We start from the raw sequence: 25,296 nt of genomic DNA on the forward strand, positions 1-25,296 counted from the left end.
GGGTTACTTTACTTTATCCTAGTTAAATATTCCGTAAATTACATAACGTTACTCTACTTCACTTTATTTTACCTAACTTTATGTTCTTTAAATTACGCTGCGTAACTTTATCTAATTTACGCTACTTTATGTTATATTACTTTCATTAACTTTGCTTTGTTTTACGTTACTTTACAGTACAGCTCTTCAGTTTGTGTCCCTCTGTTGGTTTCTTCATGGTTCAGGTTGTGTTCCCATCCCATTTGTTCCTTATGCACAGAAACAAATCACCAGGTATTTCTTTTGCAAATGTGCCTTAGACTGACACAGGTTGAGTGACCAGGGGAACGCAGCAGGTGATCTGGCTCGCTGGCACCTTCTCTGCAGCACTTCATTAATCCGAGCAATTACTTCTGGGCAGTGGAGGCTTCAACTGAGCTCCACCAGTGTGTAAGAGTGTGTGTTTGTGAATAATTGAGTGTGGACCTGCATTTCATGAACAAGCCTCAGTCAGAAAGGTTTTGGCAAGTTTGTAAGAACATGGAGAGTGGAGACAAATACTCCCAGTTCTTCATTGGCATACTAAACTTTATTGTTATGTTAATTATTTAATCATCTGGCTAGTGTTACAATCTCTAATCTCTAATAATTCAGTAACTGTCCAAATTGTTTTTAATTTCCATTGAAATGAACAGTTGAAATAATAAAGGCTTGGAAATGAAATTATGTAAAACAAACTAAACGTTTTCTCTTTTAGTTTTTTTCATCGAAACACTGATGATTAGGCTAGATGACAATGAATAGAAATACCCTCTAAACATAAAATAATTCTGTTTTGACATTCAATCAAATATTATTAGCCTACTAAGCGTTAACACAATATGTTTATTCAATGCTTACTTAACATTAATTACACGAAGCTTATATATTGAATAGCAACTGTTAGCCCTCCTTTCCCTTTGGTCTGAGAGATAAATATGTGACATATTTCCAGAACCCAGAAATCCAGTATAATCCAGTGTGAGGCTTCCTGTGTATTCCCTGCTCAAACATCGATCTCATCTACATAATAATGTCCTCCCTGTGCCGCTTTGGTATTATTCTTTATTACCTAGAATAATAAACTCTTAGCCCCCTTGTTACCTAATTTTATTATCGCTATAAAACAATACAGCCCCTGCATTAGCTGCCCCACATGTAACACATTCAGTTCATCATCAACATCATCCACAACAGTTTTAGAGTGTTGCTGATTCCAAACATGTTGCTATTATCCATTCATCTACTGACAATTTTGTAAATTCATTAACAGCTTTTTGTATAAAACATCAAACAAATTGAAAAACCTCTATTCCAGTTCCTCAAAGTCAAAGATGTCTTTAAAGACTATTCTTCTGTATGTGGTGTTCTCCTCCCTGTAGCTTTCTATAGGGTTTTTTGTGTAAATGGTCTGCAGGGGCCAAAGTTCCCTCCAGAGGGAGTTTCTCTCCCTCCCCCTGAAAAACCTCCATTGTACTAAGAGTTAAAGTGACATGAATATTTAACACTTGCGCTTGTATTGGCTAGCGCTCCAACACTTTTCACGTGATAGGCTAAGGGGCGGGACATCTCTCAGCAGTTCACCAATCCCAACCGAGCCGGCCAGCTAACCAATCAGAGCAGACTGGGCTCTGGTTTCAGACAGAGGGTGAAAAGAGGTGCTGCAGTACAGGCAGTATGAGAAAAATAAAGACCTTTTTGAACATTAAAGCATAGAGACATGTCACAGCAATACAATAAAATGCTAATATGAACCTGAACATTGTCACTAGCACTATTTAATGACAATAAAGTTGAATCTGAATCTGAATCTGAACATTGGCATTAAATGAAGGCTCCTTTTAACAGGTTGATAAATAAAATGTCAGAATATTGTAAAAAATGTCTATCTCAGTTTCTCAAAGACTAGGGTGATGTCTTTAAATTTATTTTATATGATATAAGCATCCAGGCACAACAAGCACTTTTAAGATTAGTTGGCTATCAAACATATTTTTATTTTTATTAGAATTGTGGAAGAATTTTGCAAATGTGTCTTTCAGTGAATAAATTGACTTCCCATTTTGGCTCTGACCTCTTTAACTGACACTTCACTAACGAAGAAAAATAATTTGCTTTAAGTCTAATTAGCTCATGAATAATTTACGCTGAGACAACAGGTGACTACATTTCTAAGTGCACGGCGACAGAACCCACAGGACAATTGTGCACGAAGCATGAATACAGAAACATGTAAAGTGCTGTAGGCCGACGCTCCAAGAGTCAGACTGGAAGTGTGTCCTGCAGGGTGAAGCTTCAGGGAGCATCTCCTCCACCGGTGTGCTACCTGCTGCCGCGTCACTGTGGCTACAGTCACCACGACACGCAGGTCGTTTGCATACTTTATGACTCCAGGTGAAAGAGGATAGAGGCAGGGAGTGTGTGAGAGGAAGAGAAGGAGATGTGTGTGTTTAACTGCTCGTCTTCAGGCCCTGAGATGTTCTGATGGGTGAGGAGCTAACAGCTCAGAGGTAGGTTGTTTCTGTTTTCTACAGTAGGACACATGTTATGTAGCTTCCTTTTGTTGTTGTATAGCTCGCTCTGGACTCCTGAGGCTAGCTGTGTGTCTCCTTCCATTCCTCTCTGCCTGCCTGCCTGTCTGTCTGTAACGGATCAAATAGAGAGCTTTGAGAAGTGCTTATCTTATTTCAGACCATTTAATAAACTCGTCTCCAGGCTGACAGCTGTTCAAAATGAAATAAGAAAAGCTGACAAGGAAATGAAGGATTGGTTCTTAAATGATATTTTGTCTATAGTTCACTTCATGTGAAATTTCAAACGTTTTACAGCTTTTTTGCTGAGTCACAAGGGGACATACGTTGGACTTTAGCCCGCTATATGATAATGATTTACTGAGCCTGATGTAAGCGATAGTAAAAACGCAGTGACGCATGTTGTTCCTGTGTATGTGCAAAATACTGTCTTCTTGAATGACATGTCCTTATGATTCATTAAGAGCTAACGTCATGCAATGTTTTTCTTTACCATTTTCATTTGTTTTTAATGAATGTGTAATTAGCTGCTCAAATTGATAGACAGGAAGTGCAGTCACTAAGTAGAAATGAGGTATATTACTTTTCTAAAACCAATTACCTGCAATATTATTTTTGACAAACTCTTATATCTCTCTGATTAAATGGGAGACAAAGGGTTAAACTAATTTCAGAAGCTAACAACAATCAGTTGTATTAGCATTGCTAATTGTAGATACAGGTGTGAATAGTCACTGAATCTACCAACACTTCGAGTTTTCTTGAATTGAAGTTTAAATATTTGGTTACTAATTCAGTTTGAAGAGGTATATTGCATTTGGATACAATTCATATGGGAAGATGTCACATTTTATTAGCTCAGAAAATAAACTGTTAACTGAGTTCAAGCTGGCTAAAATCCGGTACATTTGTCTCTCTAATCCTTTTTCGTGTTGGTATCAGACTTCAGACAATTAGTTTAGCATAATCTGCTGTACCCCCGGGGCAAAACAATATTTAAATCGGGAACAATAGAGCAAAATGTGTTTTGCAGCATTAAATCACTACAATTTATAATCATTGTAATCTTTGTGTGCTCTCCAATGAGGAAGTCACCATGGGGCAAAGGTCTGCAGAGACTCATTATTCCTGTCTGATGTCAGGTCATTAGGTTTTTTATCGTGTGTCATATTGTGTAAGCAGACAGGCCATATTGCTTATATGTAAAAAGCATACTGTATCATGAACAAGGCTGGGCCTTTAGGGACTTAAAACTCGCAGTAAATTCAGTGTAAGGGGGTGAGCCAATAGAGGGCTGCAGGAATGACTGTAAACCCTGACATGACTCAGCATTATCAGTCCTAAAACCCTGACATGACTCAGCATTGAGTCCTTAAACCCTGACATGACTCAGCATTATGAGTCCTTAAACTCTATCATGACTCAGCATTATGAGTCCTTAAACCCTGATATGACTCAGCATTATGAGTCCTTAAACTCTATCATGACTCAGCATTATGAGTCCTTAAACCCTGACATGACTCAGCATTATGAGTCCTTAAACTCTATCATGACTCAGCATTATGAGTCCTTAAACCCTGATATGACTCAACATTATGAGTCCTTAAACCCTGATATGACTCAGCATTGTGAGTCCTTAAACCCTGATATGACTCAGCATTATGAGTCCTTAAACCCTGATATGACTCAGCATTATGAGTCCTTAAACCCTGTCATGACTCAGCATTGAGTCCTAAAACCCTGTCATGACTCAGCATTATGAGTCCTAAAACCCTAACAGGAATCAGCATTAGTTCTCTAAAACACTTGACATGACAAAGCATTCTGAGTCCTAAAACCCTAATACGAGTTAGCTTTATGAGTCCTAAAACTGTGTCATGACCAGTGTTGGGTGTAACGCGTTACAAAAGTAACGGAGTTACAGTAATATATTACTTTTAGCTGTAACGAAGTAATGTAACGCATTACTAATGAAATGTGGGTAATATATTACCCGTTACAATGCTCAGTAACGCAGTTACAACACATTTTAACCCGAAATGAAATGGTGTTTTGTTTTTTAAGAATGTACTAACATAGCGAGACATTCCGACACCTGACAAATTGTGCGGGTAGATTAGTAAACCTGGTGTTTACCCTTCAGGCTTTGCGTCGAGATCTTCGGGGAAGTTGAACGTTATGCAACCATTCAAAAAGAGAACGTAGCGAAAAATACAAACAACAAATTGTGTCAGGTGCGCGTGACCTGCTCCGCTGCACGTGCATCATTTCCAAAGTGCTTCCACAGCAGTGACACACATCTGATCTGTGGATAATCATTTATACGAAAATGGTTAAAGCAACCATCAATAAACGCCAGCAACACTGCATCTACTGCAGACAGTAGCAACAGGTCAGATGCGGACATCACGTTACCCTCCGTTGTGGACACTAGCTTACTCCCGCCTGACTCGCCAGCCCCGGAGCAGCAGTCTTCGCCGCCCGAAACTACGCCGCCCCTCTGCGGCCCGCGGCGCAGGTACCAGGTATACCAGGCGGTCATTTTGCAGGCGGTCATTTTGCAGCTTGTGGTATAAAAATAGACAATGGCTAGAATATTCATGTGAAAATAGTACCATATTCTGACATGCCTGTATAAATGTTGGGTCAAAAATAATGCATACAATAGCACAGATGCCTTCACCACGAATGGCTACAAAAAGATCTCATATCCCAAGCTTATCAACGAGCTAATGTTGCAGCTGAAATGTTCTCCAGGTCACAAAGTCAACCTCACATGATGATGTGATACCAGTTTTCAAGCACAGTAAATATTCTCATCCCAGCATATATGATGGGACCAAGGTGATGATGTAGTAGGCTACATGGTTTTAATAATACTTTTGCCTTCCAATGTTTGCCATTTCAAACCATGAGCATGGTTTAAATAATATTTGCCTTGATTTACAATATGTTAACCTTCATTATAGTCCTTGACAGCGGTCTGTACTGCTGTATTAACAACGTGTCACATGTTAAGAATTTACAATCAGAATCGAGTATTCAACTAAGCCGTGTAATACAAGTTGTTAGTAGCCTTAAGGGCCTACACAGTTGTTATGCTATACCACATTGCCCTTCACTGGATGCATAATGAGCTGCACTAAACTACATTTTAGCATTTAAAATACCTAGCTATTCTTTTGCGGTTATTTTGGTGAAAGTAACTAAAAAGTAACTAAAGTAGTGTAACTCATTACATTTCAGAGACAGTAATATTGTAATGTAACTTATTACTTTCAAAAGAGAGTAATAAGTAATATGTAATATATTACATTTTGGAAGTAACTTGCCCAACACTGGTCATGACCTGTAATTTTAAGTCCTAAAACAGTGATATGACTCAGCATTTTATCACTTCCTTTTCTCTCGCCTGGAGATCAATGGTTTTCTGAATATGTTTTTGGTTGCAAAAAAAAGTATCTTTATATAAATGTCATGATATTAGATTGTAGCAATGAATGGGAGCAGGAAGCATTGAGACTGAGTTACTTCCCCAGTGTTAAAGACTGGAGAAATTATCTTATGCTACCTTCACCCACCATTGTGAGTTCATTAGAAATAAGGAACTGTTATCGTTGTTCAAAGCAACACATTTAATGCTATGGTCCAACTTCAGCCAGAGCTACAGGTTTTGTTTCTTTTGTATTATACACAATATTTCAGAAATAGCTCAGTCCTCTTAATGTCTTTTTATTAGAGTGTTTAATCAGTTCACCTTATTGTTTCACAAAGAGCTAACGCAGCACGATCAGGGAACATGCTGCTGATTAAATTGTTCAGCAATTAAATCAGCAGCATGATCAGAGAAAAATACTCCATTGTAAAAAGTTGGTTAGAAGATGAAAGAATAAGGAAGTGGAACAGCAGCCATTTTGGCCTTAAGAGTAAATATCTGTACTCTTGTACGCTGAAATAATGCACTTTGCTTTCGATGGACCCCAAACAATTCCCATGCTTCAGCACGTATATCCTCTCAATATTTAGCTTTTTGGTATCAAGACATTATCTCGATAATACTGAGAAAGCTGATTCCAGCCTGATGTCAACACTTTTGTGAAAAACAAGTTTTGATTATTCACCTAGTTGTAGATTAAAACTTTGATTTGGAAAACACTCTCCACAGTGTGTGTTCTCTGGAGAACTGTGTTCATGGTGTTTGGTAACAGCGCGGCTGCAATGCAAATCAAAATCAGCCCCTCTCTTGTTGCTTGTTATCTCGTCTTTAGATGTGGAATTGAAAAAGAGTCCTTGAGCTGGGCTTTTCCACAGAACTCGCCCACACACACATATTTCTCAGATAAAAACATTTCTTGACGTATGGGTGGAGTATATTCTGGGAGATGTTGTTTACCCTTCATGCTTGACATTTTTTCAGAGTGGAGGTGGTTCCAAGCTGTCCTTCTCTGCCCGTTACATGTTTCAAAAGACGACGCTTGAAAGCTGTGCACGGCAATGTAGCACACACTCAATTATACACGCGTCTGATGGAGTCGAGCGTTCGAGCGTGGAGAAGGCCTCTTTGTAAAGCCCATTTTCCCCTCGTACAATTCCATAACAACCATCTCCGTCCAGAAGTCTTGAGAGCTGTGAATAGTGGAGAGAGTACTACAAGAAAAACTGTTGTGCAGGAGCTAGTATTATTATAAAACATTCAACCTATAGCGTGTATTCACAGCAGAGGAATCAAAGCAGTATGACTAAACAGCATTATGATATTTGTATTGCTTTACAAACCAAAACATCTATACTTGCCATTATAGTAACATGAACTACTTATACTTATTAATATTGGAAAGAATCCTAACATCACGTTGTTAAAATAAGCCAATAAAACGTATATTATATAATTTATAATCCCCTAACGTCAACAAGCCCTCCGGTCCCAGCACACAGTGGTTTAAAATGCTCTCAATATAAGAGTAATACTTTTGGGCGTAGTTATGTTTGTGAAATAGATCGTCAAACGGATGTAGGGATAGTGAGAGACCTAGTTTCATCTAAAAAATATTCTCTTATAGATATTTCAATTGTCCTGAGCGTCTATTAAAGCACTTATTTTTCAGTTTGGAAGTGCAGTTAGCTCAACTTTCCCATGACAGTAAATAAAGCATCCATGGAGAAGCAGTAAATAATGTAAAGACACAGAGGGGAGATGTGCAGGAAGGGGAAATGGAGCGGTAAAAGGTGGCACATTTGTCAGGACGGCCCTGGGGCTAAAAAGCTCATCTGAGACCCCCCCCGCACGCGCACACACACACACACACACACACACACACACACACACACACACACACACACACACACACACACACACACACACACACACACACACACACACACACACACACACACACACACACACACACACACACACACACACACACACAGGTGTTTAAACATAGCTAGGTAACACAACTTTATATTAACAATTATTACTTTTTCTTGTTTTGAGCATTTAAACATCCTCCTTGCATTTGTTTGTTGTCAGTTGTACTATTGGAGTATAATTTAGTATGTTTATATTTAAATGGCTGCTGTTCAAATAGGCAAAACACATTTTTTTACAACATACATGCATTACATTTTGTTATAAATTCGGAACATTTTAATGATATTTAACCTGTTGTTTTTTCAAATGTATCCCTTTTGTGCGACAGTTGCTCCATTTCAAAATAAAAAATTGAAAAAATGTATTTAAAAATAGAAAGTTAAAGGAAAAGTGTGAAATTAAATGGTACAATTAAACTGAATAGAATACAAATATTGTTGATAAATATAGGAAGTTAATTGAACAATGTGTGTGTTCTTCAATGTATGCAGTGGTGTATTGGTATTAAAGAAGAAATGAATGCTGAAGGGCACAGTTTGAGTGTTTAGCTGCTCATGGTCCAGTGTGATTTAAGTATAAACCATTTTTGTGTTTTCTAATGATTTAGAAACCCATTTTCAAAAGATACCCGTGCATGCATGACTTTAGAAATATAATTTAGCAGAGGCATCTGAAATACACGTACATTTAACAACATATATAATACATTACCATGTTTATTTGCATAATATATAGTGTGGCTCATTTTCTGAAGGTAATAACATACCATATAATAAATACATCCTGTTAATGGAAAGTAGAAGGACACTCGGAGAGCAGACCTCCGCCAAGGCTGTGTGCATTAGTGGGAATAGATGTGTGTGTTTTGGCAGATAAACAAACACATTGCACAACATAACCTCCTTGTCATAAGTAATAACCATTGCTGCAGTTATTCCTATTGCGTTTACACTCTTTCTATCACACGTTAACTCGCGTCACTCGGATAAGATGCACCTCTACGTAGATACCAATAACCAACAAAGTTAACATTTTGCCGTGATTCAATTGTAATGCACGTTATCGATAATGATGCTGAATTAACATCATATCAATACAGATTGGAAAAGCCATTAATTAACTAGCTTTCTGAACATTAAAGCATGAAGACATGTCACAGTAGAGGCACTAGATACTAATATCAACTTGAACATGAGCAGAATAGGGCCCCTTTAACTTTACATGTAATCAAGCTGCACACATAACTCTTTGCGTCCGATGTGAACTCACCATTTAACCAAACTAACCCCTAACTATCTGAATTATTATTTCAGCTTTTAGAAAATGCACTTGCATGGTATATTGTTTGTCTTTTGTTATACTACATTGTCTAAGGTTGCTTGAACATATCAATGATTACAACCATAGTGGGTAATTCACAGAGAGAGACAGGACACTCGCTAAGACTCAGTAACGCAGTAATGAACAGAGCTCACCAACTGTATTCAGAGTCAGTTTTTAATAAAGGTCATACTTGATGTAGCAGTGTAAAAATGCCACAGCAGATCTATTTGTTTATTGTCTGTGTAATCAGTGCTCAGTGGCTTATAAAATCTGCTATAAAGATTTTACAACTATCTCTGGTCCGTATGAACAGTGAGGTCTGTCTTTTGCTTTACCACAAAAAGGCTGATTAATTAAAAGAGGATATGTAGTGCGTGACGCCCCTTTAAGAGGAAAATTATATATATTTTGTTTTTGGCCTAATAATGTAATATGCAGTACATTAAGTAAAACTAGCAAGCGCTCTTTAATAGGTGCACACAGGGAGTGTGCGCATGAGCCTCGCTGAGTGGAGGTGATAATAATTCTTGGAACAGGTGCTGCACCGAGAGCCCCGAGGCCCGGGGAAGTGAATGATTAGTGGCACTCCCCCAAGATGCATTGCTCCTTCTGTATTAAAAAACCAAACTCTGCCTTTTATTCCCTGCAGGGTTTATTAAGTGGGCCAGTTGCCATAGCGACGCTTTGGCAGGATATTGCCAGGATAAGCTGTAATGGGTCTCCTGACGCAGTTCACTCTGCTGCTGTGGAAGAACTTCACTCTGCGGAAGAGACAAAAGGTACGCTCTGCAAATCAATGTGTGTGTGTATTGATATATAAATATATATATGTCTGCTCAGTGTGGTCAGTCTTATCAAGTTATTCATGAGTGCAGGGATTTACTACCAAACAGCCTCCTATAGCAGTAAGCTGCCTTCAGAGAACAATCTCTCCTTAATGCTCACCAATTCCACGTGTCACCTTCAATTTGAGCAGATCTGTCTCTGCTGCACATTATGTCACATGGCCTGACTTCCTGCTCTAACAGAGCCAGTGTGGACTAATATATGGAATAGGGAGGGATGACAGATGTTAAAACGCTTTGTTTGAAGGGCAAACACTGTCTCTGGTTCCTCTTACAAACTCCATGGCACTGCCACAACTCAGAAATGTTTGCTAAATGTGCAGAGTTTACAAAAATCATAGCAGACAATTAACAGATTATTCAACTGACACTGATGGTGCAAACTTCCACTCACTCTCTGCTCAGCTTTCATCATTTAAACTTGTTTAATGCTCCAACAACTTTGATGGCTAACATGTGAAGTGTTTATTTAACTGTCTTCAAGTGCTTCAAGGATTCCTATCATATCATATTTGCACCTGTGATTTGTACACAGTTGTGAAGCTTTACTCCTCTTATCAATGTTGGCTCAAAAGTCCACAGTTTACACAAATATTACCAGATAACAAGTTGTATTATTTACTCTTTAGCTATCTTTGAAACTGCTGTTACACCTCACACACAAACTGACACTGACAGTGCAATCATCAACTATCCCACCGCTAAACTTCAGATCAACTTTGACCTGCTTTTCCTCATTTTCACTGCTTTCAGTGCTCTTGCTTCACCAGCTTTACGTGCATACAAAAGTAAATCTGACTGCCTTCCACTGTGTTAAGTGCTTCAACTGTATTTATATGTATCATATTTACAATATCTGCAGTGTTTGCAGCAGTTATTTTCGGCCTAAGCAAGCACTCACAAATTTTAATTATGCACACTTAGCTTCTTATAGTTCAGGTTAGCGTGTCATCTTTGGATTATTTGGGACTTTTTTTATTTAAGCATCTGAAAATGTAGTAAATGCTTCAAATGAAAAAGTATTTAAATATAAGAAGTTAAGGTTAAAAGTGGGCATTCAAAAGATTAACTAGTAACATACAATATATAAATACGAAATTAAAATAAGAAGTTAAAGTAAGTCTGCAATAAAATATAACGAAATAATTATGTAAGCATAAGAAGTTGAAATCAAAATGTGCAATAAAAGATGACAAAAAGAATGAAAATATTAATATAAACAAAGGAAGGTGATGTAAAAATGTATACAACATACTGTATATAATTGTAGATAATATCATAGATTTTGTAAACACTATTAAACTATGTCAATTTACTTTTAAAGCTTAAACATTAATACTAGCAGTGCCTTTATGTGAATGCAAGACTATGCAAACGTCATTGATGGAAAGAGAAAACTTTGCAAATGATATCCTAACTCTGCTGTTGAGCTCAAGTCTCCCATAATCCATTGCTGGTGATACACAATATGGTGATATATATGGCTTTATTGCAATCCTTGCCCCCCCACTCACGCTGGACATGAGGTCCCATGCTGGGGGAGATGTGTCACTGCTGCATTTCAACAAGTTGTCGCTGAGTCTCGTTATATGTGTGTGTCTGCTACAAAGGGCTGCAGTGTGTGTTTGATTTACAGCAGGAGCATCCTCCCACTGGCAGCGAACAAAAGACACCTTCACAACAAAATCTGCTTTCATCAAAGTTTCTAGGAATGACTCAGTGCAAAGTCTTTTGCTATTTCAGAACTTTGTATCCGGGAAATTTTCTCCTTGTTAATTTGATCAACTAGCAGAAGGAACAGGAAGACTATGTGAGAGGGCAGTGGAGTTCATGTGCTCTGAATGTAGAATATTTGGACGACGTCGACATGAAATATCGGTATTAGACAAAACCAGTGGGAGTTACAAGGACAATGGAGCTTGTGGAGGGCTTGTGGAGGTTAATGACCAATTATATGAATGCCTCAGCAGGCATTTTAAGATTTTATAACAGGCATGAAACTGATTTTATGGTCCAGTATTTCACATAATTTCATAGGAGGAGATTATCTATTCATAAAGGAAGCTTGTGTCCGATGGCAGACGCCTGGGGAGACAGTCTGAGAAAGTCCCCATGATCGCTGTGCTCCCTCTCCATGCCTTTCCCATGGAATACATTATGATAATTCACCCTCTCAGCAGAACTACAACTCCACACACACACACACACACACACACACACAAACACACACACACACACACACACACACACACACACACACACACACACACACACACACACACACACACACACACCCACACTGCAGGGATTTAAAGGACTTGCAATTTGAAATTCTCAATCTGCTTTCTTTGAAATAGTTGAAAAGTAATTTTTGACACAATTGTAATACTAAGGCTTAATGCACGTTCAACTGAATAAAATCCCTCTTGTGCTGCAGTAACTGTAATTGATAACGTTGCCATGGAGCTGTGGTATTTTAAGCCATACGTGTTATTGTATTCTCTCACCTCCTCTTTAATTATGAAGACAGTGTAGCTGCTTCCTGCTGGACATGATGGCGCAGAGGATTGTAGAAAGCGTGCACGAGGAGAGGGTCAGCCCAGGTTAGCGTGCAGGACTTGTAGGGAGGTGTCGGGGGGGCATAAAAGCCTGAGAGGTCAAACAAAGTGAAGGCAGGAGTAGCTGCAGCTTTGTCCTCCTGCTAGATATTTCCTCCCACTGAATTATGAAATGTAGAATTGCTAGTTTGCCCTCCGCTTTCAGTGGAGCGCACTACCTTGACTCTTGCATAAAGAAACTGTTTCCACAGTGACGGATAAGTAGTCCAGTGGACCTGGAATACCTGATTCAGCTTTGTCTCCAGAGCACCCAGCAAGGCTGCAGGATTTCAAGAAAGAGGTCATTAAATTGTGCTTTCTCTTCACACATTTCCCCTGGGGAGGAAATACAAACCTAACATGTCACATGGAAGTGGTTGTGTTAAAGTGAAGAAGAGGTGCTGGGTGCTCTTCATCCGGGAGAAGATTAGATGTGATAGCTTCTGCTGCAGGAGACACTGATGGGTTTCTCTATCAATCCAGGAAGAGCTGGAGTAAAAACATAGAGAATAGAGCTTGTGTAGCAACATCTCATGGATACACAGCGTCTAACACTCATGGTCCAATCTCCTTTGCTTTGACTTTACCAGTGTTTGTCACGCTGCTGCATGATGTCGCATTTTTTGGAAATGCTGTGAGCCATGATATGTTCCACTCATGTATTCCATAAACAAATTATGAAAATAAGAGCGCTTTTCTCTGTTCTCATGCATGCAGGTGCGTCTGGTGGTGGAATTGATCTGGCCTCTGTTCCTCTTCTTCATCCTGGTTGGAGTGCGCTCCACCAACAATCCTGTGTTTAAAGGACAATGTAAGTATGCAAAAACTCTTAGTTGGGATGTGTGCTTCCATAATAACTCAAAGCTAATGCTTGTATTACTATGTTTTGGAAAATAATGACTTTGCAAATTGATGTGATTCATACTATTGAAGGGATTGATACATTTTTTATCATAATTGTCTTTTAAGAGGATCTGTACAAATAAAATATGTGTCTAAGTCTTTACAAAAACAAAAACAATTTCTCTGCAGCTTCACATAACTACTTCAAAATGATATTCAAACACATAATTAGCCTTTAACCAATACTGGGCATATTGGAATATTGCACTAGTCCATATTGTGAATTTGTGATATTCAGGAGAATATAATAATAAAAACTGTGTCTTCATGCAGGTCACTACCCAAACAAAGCCATGCCCTCGGCCGGCGTGCTGCCCTGGCTGCAGGGGATGATTTGCAACATCAACAACCCCTGTCTGAACTCCCCCACCCCGGGGGAGACACCGGGACAAGTCAACAACTTCAACAACTCCATGTACGCACAGGCTGCACATGAGGAGCAAACAGAATATGATGGTTGTTGTTTCTTATCAGTTTCTGGTGTTTTCTTGCAGAGTTGCTGGGATGTTAGTGGAGCTGCAGACGCTGGTGGTGAACAGATCTATTCTCAGCAAGGCCCTGCTGCTGGCAGACGACCTGGAGCAGTGGGACTCCGTCCTGTCCCAGACCAACACTGCTGAGGGTAAGAACACCAAGGCCTTAATGCAGCTGGACACTCTATATGAAAAAAACTAGTTTAGAGTATAAGTCATAATCAGAGACAGGTTTATTGCCATATAGGATTCACATACAGTACAGGAGTGTGCATAATGCATACATAGATAGACACAGAAAGAGAAAATAAATGGTCAAATATGACAAAATGAATGGAAAACAATTGTGTGCAGTATTGGGTTTGAAAGTGGATAGCTATGCAGATTTATAAAGAGGTAGCTTTGAAGAGAAACGTGCAAAGTATATTAAAATGAACAAGATTTGCTCACATGACTTGCATGAAGTATTTTAAATCACTTTCGCCACAAATGGAAATACAATGATGATTGAGCCTTTAACCTGCTGATGAAAGGACTTACATTTGCAGTAGGCATACAGGACACAGGAGTTGTTTCAAGGAACTGGGTTTTTATTTGTGCTAATTAAAAACAAGAATCATAGCCCTATAAAAGAGGTCATCAGAAAAAAACACTAAGAAATATAACAGCGATTAAACAGGTGTTGACTGAACAAACCGACCTGCCAGAATGACGCAAAATGGAATATATATAGTGGCTAAGCCAAACCAAGTAGAAGAAAATAGGTAGTTAAGAGAAACAGAATACAAAAGGATTGGAAGCACATGGTTTGTCCCAAATTGGATCGAGTATATATGAGTCCTCAGCCCTCAGCCACGCCTTTTGCTGAACCAGGAAGTAACTTCCCCAAACGACCACGGAAACTCATGTCTGCAGCCATCACAAAGTCCATTCCATTTAGATAATCGCTGAATGAGGTAACACAATGGAAGCTGAGTCCATAACCCACTGATCAAAGGCCTTACATTTGCTAAAGTTGGTATTATGATAATTGTACACATATAAAACCATGTATATAATCCAGGGGACAAAACAACACATTTAAAGACACCCCGTTAGACTTTGAGGTAATCCTTATTGGCAGCACTCACTCACAATCATGGAAATGAGTCTTCTTCATGTACAAGTTGTATTGCCACTGTTAGAAAAAGTACTACTGTATGTTTAAAAATACTCTTCCTCAGCAACAATCTGTGTGCTGCGTCTTTGCTACGTCATCTCCATCAGGGAAAGTATCCCCTTCATGGTGATGACAAGTCTCAGGATTTGTTATTCCCCTTTATCCCTCAAAAACAATGGCGCGTGATTATTTATGATGCAATTTGCCTTGCAGACTGACACATCGTTTGTCTTGATAAGTTGCTGCTTTGCATTAGGCTCATTTAGCCTGATGATATTCAGATTTTCATACGCCACCTCATTTGCAAAAACACAAAGGCGGGAGGGGGACTGCTGTTCAACAAACGGCTCGGGGGCCATTTGCATTTCGGGGTCGCCGGCTTGTAATATACAAGATTAAATCCATCAGAGATCTGAGCACGGGCATAATTAACGGGATTGGCTGAGAGCAGAAAGGTCATTAACAAGAATGAGACTGAGTGCTATCAAAAAAACTGAAGGCAGAGGTGATGTTGTCGTCCCTTTTTTATTTTACCAAAGGTTGATTGAAAGACTGAGGTGGTCACTTCAATCAGAAACAGCATGTTCCTCCTGCCGGATCTCACCTCATGCTGCTGCTGCTTTAAGGCTATTATAACACAAACAGCATCATTCATTCCACACAATGCTGAATGATTGTTGTTTTTAACAAACACGTATCCTCATTGAACTCTGAGTCACCCAGTATCACATCCTCCCACATCCTGATAATTGACTACAGTACCTTGCATGTGTTACACTTGCAAAAGTGCTGATCTAATTAAATTATGTAACCCCTCCAGCATCTCTCTGTGAGTCTCGGAGAGCAGAACACACATGTTGAGGAGATGCAGAGCGTGCACTTCTCAATGAGCAGTCTATACGTGTGCAGCTAATCAGGAGAACATGTGTGTTTAACAATCAGCAGCACATTGTCTCCTCTGGCTCTCGTTCAGCTCGAGTATTCAACAGTATTTCACCAACCAACGATTTAATTAACAGAAAGCATCATTCAAACTCAATTGCATGCAACTGCAAAGCAACATGTAAAACAAAACACTATATTTCCATAAGGTGCATGCATGAAGAGGGTTCATTTCCATGAGCTTGGCCCTTGTTTCTCTCAGTTAGGATAACATTGCTGGGCAGCTGCACTGCAGTGATCCTGAAGACACGGACTTTTAATGTTTCCATTTCAGAATCAATCCTGCCGTCCTATTAGCTCCACAGACACACTCTCTTCCATCGTTGACAGATGTCCATTAAGACAAATGACACACACATGCTTAGATGTGAACAGTACTGTGGAATTCAAATGCAGGAGAATAGACAAAGAAGGGAGGCAGAGACAGAAAGGCTGCAGAATATCTGCAGTGCAGATGGCGAGTGAGGAGCTAAAACATGGATGCAAGTATCAAAATAATGCTTCGTTTGAAAAAACTCTGAAATATAACACTTTTTAACTTCTGCTAGGACGCCTAGAGTCAAATCCATGTACCCTTGAGTTATATCATGTCACACACAAATGGCAGCACATTTTAACCGCACAGCATCAACTTAACGGCAATACAAAGTATGTTTACATGTATTTAATAAAGAAATGCACAGTATATCATACAGTCAAACCTGTTTTGCATGTAAATGGATGTCAAAAAATGCCAAAAGTTGGACATTTCAACTGAAAAAATTAAGAAAAAACAAGAACACTGCTGTTGTTTCAGAAAGTGCATTTCTGTAAAAATCCCAATCCTCCATCTTTGTTTCAGCTCGACCTGTGATCCTGAGGAGTCTTCTGAGAGACAATGAAACCTTCTCCGCTCATCTGGAAGAGGACTTGTCGGTGCCTCCATCAGTCGTCCAAAGCCTCCTGAACGCTCAGATTAAACTCAACCCAGTGAGTATCATCTCGTTACACTGCCTGCAAACAGCCTCCGATAAGAATCCCAGCTGCTTTGAAACATGATTTGCCACCTCCTCGCGTAAATAACATCATTTACCAAAATGTTCAAAAGCCCAAATGTGCCAGGAGATTTTGTGTTTGAGCGTTTAAAAACGTCCCGGCCAAGAAGCGCTGCCTGTGGGACTGCTTGTCTTGACGGTTTATAATCAAAGCAGACTGGAGCTTCTGCTTGATAAAAAAAGGTTGTTTGAAGATGACTTCAGTAGGTAATTTGGAATGAAATGAAGTCTTAACAGCAATAAGAGTGTCTTGTCTCTTAACGCTCCCCAATTGATGCAGGGTATGTACAGAGTGATATCAGATGAGCTGCAGGAAGGTAATTATGTTTCTCTGACATCGATAAGGATGCTCAAATACAATGTGCACTGATGAAAAGATCCATGCTGCTTCAAGATGTGCACTGGAAGTAAAAGTTCCTCGTCTGTGTGTGTCGTTCTAAAAGTTAGTTTATCAGTATTTAATGCAGGATGATAAAGTCAAGCGATTGATTTATATTCTATCTTGCATGCTAGGACACAACACATGATTAAATAGAATGTGATCCAATGCTAAGTTCTGAGATTTTGTATTTTTCAGATGATGAGCGCCCTGCGGCCCGGCGCCCTGCAGAGTGTCCTGTGTGAGGGGACAGATCTAGACGAGTACATCCAGTTCAGCACCGCGTTAGAGAAGGAGGCTTTCCAAAATGTCAGCTGCTTGCTCGATCCTCAGCAGCTGCTCAACGCTCAGAGAGTTCTGCTGACAAACCTGGACGAGAGGAACGTTTTCTCAGAGGTGAGACCACATCAACAAGTCACAACTCTGAGATCTGGAGGAGCTTTAACAGTGACCGGGACACAATTAGTCTCCTTTTTTGGAGAGTGAATTCATTTGGGAGAGGTGTTAACGTTAATCGGGGCCTTAATGTCTGCGCTTGGATAGACCTAATTCCTGCTCAGCAAGGTCACCTACATCTAATATACACTATATCTATCACTGTCAGCTTCCATTCCATTTCACAATCGCTTTCATCCGAAGCGACAACTCAAAACTAAAAGTGCTTGTGCGTTCAAATGAGCTAAACACTAAGCTATCCACTAGAAGCACGTGTGACGTGTTTTGAAAACCATTATTATACCTTTTTACTGTTATTTCACTTATTTGTGATGCAGTTTTATTCCTAAACTATCCTGAGCTTTGTTCAGGGTTGATCAAAACATTTTAATCTTCAAGCTTCAGCTAGCCAGTCTGCCTTAACATTGATACAAAGGTCTTAAATGATTCACTGTGATATTGTCTGTAATATTTGTTTGCTACAATATGCACTGATCTCTTCTCCGCTGGAGTTATGAGATGTATTCTAAATTGAGAGATGAGTAATAGGAGTAAACACGGCTGCACAGAGGTAATTTCCACCATGGATATTCCATCAGTTACGTCCTGTAAAATGAGACTCTGCAGCTTAATACAGTTTACAATTATTTGGAGAACGTTGTCTGTTCTAACTATACGTCTCGCTTGGCCTGCAGTAAATAGAATTTCAAAGACAATGATTTTCTGTGCCAGACAATTGAGTAACCAATTTTAAAGTTACATTCCGCTTGTCAGGCTCTGTGACTTAGAGACATGAAGAAATACGTTCAAAGTAAAAAGCTGCTAAGCATCCCCTGTCAGGAAAAAAACCTACATTTCATTTCTGCTCCATTATATTAAATGCATTTTCATTGTGACTGATAAATAATTTTCTATACATAGCTTTTACATTTGTCATTGTCACGTGCACCGCTGTCTCTTCCAGTGATTTCAATCAGGAGGGAATTATTTATAAGTACCAATGTTTTGTTGAGTTCTTTTAAATCTGCAGCTTCCCTTTGGGATGATGAAAGCCTGCACTCTTCTTTGAGTTTATCTCTGAGAGGAAATATATGGGACAGCAAATCCCATAAATAAGTGATAAGGCAGGAAGTTGGTAGGGGAGAGCATTTGAACAATTTAAGCCCGCAGGCTTTTTCGGAGAGGAATAAAAAAATGCTCAGACAAGATATGGGGGGAGGCTCTTCAGTGCCGTGAGCAAATGGATGGAAGTGAACATCAAGGCTTCACACTTAAAGCCCGACGCTGCTGAGTGATTGTGATAGTGACAGAAACATAGAGGAAAGGACAAGAGAGGAAGTCAGGGTTTATCACCGCCACGACTTGTTTGTGTTTCTGGAAATCATTTCAGGAACACAATGCACGGGTAGGAAAGGTCAATCAAATGTCAAGGTGTGTTTTCTTTGTCTGGCTTTAATCTCCTTATTAACTCAACAAATATTACTACGAACAACTATCAAAACAAACGCAAAGGAGAGTTTGAACGGTGAAATATATACCTCCGTTTATGGATGACTCAGCTGTTTTTCTGAGAACCCTCTGCTCCTCTTTACATGTGTTTTCAAAGTGTCGTTTTATTTCCTGTAAGTGCATCCACTCCTAGTTCAATCCTTTTCCTGATGCATAAAAATGACGGCGGTTAAAAGGTCACGCCATTCGTTTCCTGTAATTGGACGCGTACTGTGTACCTGCAGAATGTCACAGTGACACACAGCGACACTTAATGCACTTTTTATTAACCAGAGCCAGGGATGACGATGTTAAAACACAATTTACATTTGGTATGCACACATTAGCGCTGTCGTATAATGTCTCCGTCTAGATCTGTCCCAGCGAGAGGCTAAGGTTAGGATGCCACAGGTGATCTCAGGAAATGAAAAACGTGAATTCATGTGGATATTTTAACAGTAAATCTTGGCTGTACAACTCAGGAAATAAGAAAGGAAACATTTTCAAAATGTCAAACATTCCTGAATGCCTTGGATATTTCCTTTTTGGAGCTCCTGTATTGAGTTGTTTCCCTCCTTCAGGTGCCTGCAGCTCTGGATCTGAATGCAGCAGACACCGCCTCCCTGTTGGGGAAAACCACTCGAGATGCATTACCAGTGTTTGAGGAGGTAAGTGTCCCTACACCTGACAGGAATCCATATTTTAAACTCTACCTTGATGTGGCTTTTTCCCTGTATTTTCTAACTTTTACTCTCTTGTCTCCAGGTGGCTAGGCTGCAGAGCTCCATGATCTTCCAGGCGGCCAGTGCATTGGATTTCCGAGCAGACATGATGGGCAGCATCAATATGCTCCTGTGTGGAAAGCAGCCTGACGTCAATATGAGCCGCAGCTCACCTCAACTGAAGGACAACAAGGAGCCAGTCTCCATTGCTGCGGGAAACAGCTCTGGTGAGTGCTTCATAAAGGTGTCACACTGTAATCATGTCTTAATCATGTTTCTGTATGCGGTCATGGAAGGCAAGACTTGTTTTGCAACCAGTAAAACAAGAAAACAATGTTCGTCAAGAAAACAATGTTTGTCAAGAAACCACGTGCTTACAATATAGAAGATTGCATCACACTCTCTTGTCAATCTCAAATATATAAAGTTTGTTTCTTGTAAAATGAAGACTTAAAATGGGATTTCTTCTTGGAATAACCCACCCTAGCTGGCTATCAATCTTAAATTGGCCTAGAATGGCTGTAATATGCCGCTATATTGAAGTGAAATGAAAGTTTTTCTGCATTTCTGTGGGTTAGATAGGTTGTATATTTAATAAAATACTCATTTTATTTGATCGAGACCCATGTAATCCCTTATAAGTGTGCGTGTGGGTAAGGAAACACACAATGGGTTGTGTTTTGATGAATCTGTGTTGCATGGCTCAGTCAGCTGTGACGTGTCATGCCGGAACACGCACGCACGCACGCACGCACGCACGCACGCACGCACGCACGCACACACACACACACACACACCTGTGGCACTGTTGGCACTGAGCTGCACACTAACCGGCTCTGATGAGGAACACGGTAACGGGGCTGGCTTCAGTCACACCCAATCAAATCAGATCTTCTCATTTCATCTAAAAGCTGGGCACCCCATATATTTGAAGTATTCCAGAACAACTTATCCATTGGATTTTATGTATGAAAATAAGAACATATGGTAACCCAAACTCCCCTCAGAGGACAGATGGTGTCACTAAAACACTTTATTGACTTCTGAATTTGAATTTTACTCCATCCAGCAATTTGACTCGCATAAAGTTCAGTAATACTTTAAACTGTCCTGCAGCTGTCTCCATTTCTCTCCCATTCTCCTGAACAGATGCTATGTGTAAACCTGTAAACATGGGATTAGGGATGCAACCATTTCAATTAAACTAAATAATGATAGTTTGGTGTTTAAGTGCCAGCACAATGCATATATGATTTATAGGTCAAGTAGTATCCTCTATTCAAATGAATGTCCATTTAGTTACATGTTATTATTTATATATATTTGTTGTTGTTGTTAACCTACACTGCAAATGCAAACCTACAGTAGAACACATGTATCAAGACATACTCTAATTGTACTCTATTCAGTTTAATATAAATAAATACAATTCATGTTGATGCTGTATACTAGGGAATAAATAGCCAGGCAGATTTCATTTTAAAAAGTCAGAGTAAAATACAAGTACTGTATCAGAGTTGTTGTAGGTGTTGGTGGGGATGGTTTGAAAATCCATAAAATATTTGTACTTTCAGATCTTCAGTGCATCTTCCTGCAGCCTTGAGCTCATTAGAGACCGTGTGTTCCTGCTTCATTAAACGTCTGTTCTTTGGAGACAACTGCACAAAATTAGATTTTAATAAGCAGCTTATATTCCCGGGGAATGTCGTGAACACAGCAAAGTGGAATTGCATGCTTGTGCCAGCCACAATTAGCACAAACACTGTGTCCTCCGTACAGAATAAGCACTAACGTCTCTGTTAGCATGGTAATGGCTGCTGTGGATACGCTGTGCCATTTCCTTCTGCCAGTCTGTGTACAGTTAAATGAATCTGCAGTATGCAGCGTGTCTGCATAATGGCCAATTACAACTGCTTTTTGTGTGTGAAAGCACACTTGGAGGAATAGTAGAGAAGCCAACACTGAGTTTAGTTAATGGCTCAGCAATGTTCCCGTCCCAATTAATGGCTGACAGCAAAGTCTGCATCGTTATCCAAAACCAGAAATAACTGTTCATCCACTGCTGGAACTTTAACTTTTAACACATGTGCACGGCAATAACAACAGCACACACTTACATTCATACACATGTCCGAGAAGTTAGATTTTAAGATTAGTGGGTTGGCTCATGTTGTCTACTTAAGTCGCTGTAGCTTTGCATGTAGCACTGAAGTAACACTTTATCTTTGTTCGCTGCGGACTTCTTGATTGAAAGTGATTTAAACATCAAGTTCTGTCAAAATAAGCTTTCCTCTCTCATCCGTCCTACTTTCCCCAGTGTGATTCTCCCTGACATTGTTCATAACTAATTATCTCGAGACTCGTGCTGTCATCCTCTGAGGATTAGCCCCCGGGCGTCTCTTTAAATAATTAGTAATGGGTACCCTTTATTTCTGGTTTAAGCCCCCCCTGTAATACACACTGAGGCAGATACCTGAGTGTGGAGCAGAGAGAAATGTCAGAGCGCCTCTCCGTCTCCTGAGAGGGACTTCGCTGACATTTATTCAACTTTATTTGACTTTGTTCAGGAATGCTGCTGACAGCACTTGATTTGTAGCTCTTGAAGGAAACTGCTCGATTGATTCGTGTGGTACTTCGATTCAGACTGACATGTCATTCTCATATAAATGTGTGTCTGTCTTGCATGAAATACCTGAAATATGAGTATCGTGAACCTCGAGTAATATCCTTTTCTGTGTGTGTGCAAATGTGACTGTGTGTGAATGTGTGTCGCCGTGATGCTGAATTGAGCCCGTCTCCAGGGTACAACTCAAATTGATTAAATTTGCAGGTAAGTTGAGGGGGCTGACTCGAGGCTCCAAGCAATTATTTGACTGTGGCTAAAGCCGCAGCACAGAACAGATTCTCTTGTTCCCTCGTTTTGAAAAAAAAAGGCATAACTCTCCGTCACCTCTCCGTAGAGATTCAAACCGCTGTAATCTGATGCTCCCTTTAGCACACACAATATTAAAACCTGATATATCTCTCCCAGGATACAAATGCTTGAGTGTTATCTATATTCATGCTCCATCATGGAGAAGAGTTTTTCATCTCTGAGCATTTTGGTTCTTAAAAAAACTCTCTCATAATCAAATCATTTGTATTAAATAAAGTAGCACGCTCTTTTTTTAAGTTGTTAATCTTTCAGTATATCATGATTGGATTAAAAAACGGTTTTGGATTAAATACATATAGGAGCTGATTCAAATATCTCCTCCACTCCACTGTATACTAGTGAAGTTGATAATGATTATCTTAGCCTACCACGGTATGCGCTAGCCAATAGAAGCGCAAATGTTACATAGTGATGTCACTATGTTTGTGAAGTAAACAGATCATTCTAATGGAGGTGTTTCAGGCGGGGGGGAGGGGGGGGGGGGAAGTTTGTTGGAGAGAAACACCCTCTGGAGGGAAAACAGAGATTAAAGCCTTTTCCAAACATTTAGATAACCTTTATACAACGCTGCATGGAAGGGAAAACCCCACATTTATGATTTGAAATGCATAATATAAAATTATCTCCAATTAATTTCATGTGTAATTTTTTCCTAAATACTCCCAATATTAACCCAAATAATTGCTGTTTGTACAGAGTCCCATATTTTGCACAAAAAAAGCCGGAGAGAAACTACAAAAGACTAGCATCATCTCAATACAGGTTTTTTTTATCTACTTATTTTTTGCCCATGTTATCCGTTCACCAAATTGCAGGTCAAATTTAGGATTGACATGCCACAGTTTACAACTATCTAACCAATTAAAAGCATTTTCTTGAAACTTCAACACAAAAGATCTAAGAAACAGCAGCGCGCTGACTCTAGGAAGTGACATCAGTGTAGTGTGTGTGCAGGGAACAGCTGGCCACACTAAGACTAAGGGCTGGCCATTAGCTGCACACACACACAAACACACACACACACACACACACACACACACACACACACACACACACACACACACACACACACACACACACACACACACACACACACACACACACACACACACACACACACACACACACACACACACACACACACACACACACACACACACACACACACACACACACACACCTCCCAGGAGCACCTGGGAAAATGGCCTGGAGGCAGAGAGGCTAACATTTAATTGCAGTGAAAATGGCCACTAAAACCTCCCTGATGGGGCGATGGAGGAGGAGGAGGAGGAGGAGGAGGAGGAGGAGGAGGAGGAGGGTTGTGGTCTAACAGGGAAACATGGAAAGTGCTGATGTCATGACAAAGTGAGATAAGAAGCAGACGGTTGTATTGACTGGCAGACGACTCTCTGCACTCATCAATTGTCTGATGAAGTACCGCGCTGCAGGAATCCTATATCCTCAACAAGCTGGAGTACTGCAGGCTGCATCCTCGCAGTGCAGAGACTCCTGTGCCCTGAACGCACCGTGCAATATTAACGCTGTAGATATGTTAAATTAGTAATGATCTGCTGAGCACATTGACTTCTCTCTTGTCCTCAGCTCTGAACTCTAGGCCTGTTTCCACATGGTGTGTCAATAAATCAACTGAAATGCAGTGAGGTGGCAGCAACTGTCCACTTCATGAGAGTGAAGTCCATTTATAAACCAGGAACACATCTTGAAAAATAGAAGCAATGGCTTGTTATTGGGGCCTATTCTGCTTTTTCTGGTTTTCCCTTTCCTGTAGTGTGTGAACAATAGGTTTGTGTGCATGTACGTGGTCTGCAAAGGACCAGAGGACCAACTATAACTCATACAAGTACAATTGAACATAAGTAGAGAGTTGTTGATGCATACATGTTGGTGTTATAACGTCTCGTTAATATGCATGCATGTCAGTCATTAAAACATATTTAGTTTATGACAGCTGTGTTTCTTTATGATAGTTCTGCATACCCCCAGAAATCCCATCATCATATTTATTCTGAAGTGCAGTGATTGCATGAACACTGTCCATACAGTGTACATTTGTTTCATGTTGTTATAACTCTGTATTACAGTGTGTTACCTAGCAGCCTCTCTTTGCGATGTGATGCGAT

At 39.8% G+C, this 25,296-nt stretch overlaps 1 protein-coding gene across 1 annotated transcript in view; it reads left to right on the forward strand.

The window, feature by feature from the left end:
* The first annotated feature begins 2,409 nt into the window (after positions 1-2,409).
* Positions 2,410-25,296, forward strand: part of LOC307032138 (phospholipid-transporting ATPase ABCA1) — a 122,104-nt gene continuing 99,217 nt past the window's right edge. Inside the window, exons 1-9 of the mRNA XM_079669919.1 lie at positions 2,410-2,528; positions 9,893-10,022; positions 13,403-13,496; positions 13,862-14,003; positions 14,083-14,210; positions 17,004-17,131; positions 17,774-17,971; positions 20,080-20,166; positions 20,264-20,447. Of these exons, the coding sequence (XP_079526045.1) occupies positions 9,957-10,022; positions 13,403-13,496; positions 13,862-14,003; positions 14,083-14,210; positions 17,004-17,131; positions 17,774-17,971; positions 20,080-20,166; positions 20,264-20,447 (1,027 nt within the window). The 5' untranslated portion in view covers positions 2,410-2,528; positions 9,893-9,956. The remainder of the gene's footprint in view (positions 2,529-9,892; positions 10,023-13,402; positions 13,497-13,861; positions 14,004-14,082; positions 14,211-17,003; positions 17,132-17,773; positions 17,972-20,079; positions 20,167-20,263; positions 20,448-25,296) is intronic.

The sequence above is a fragment of the Notothenia rossii genome (assembly GCF_949606895.1).
Source record: "Notothenia rossii genome assembly, chromosome: 3".
NCBI lineage: Eukaryota > Metazoa > Chordata > Actinopteri > Perciformes > Nototheniidae > Notothenia > Notothenia rossii.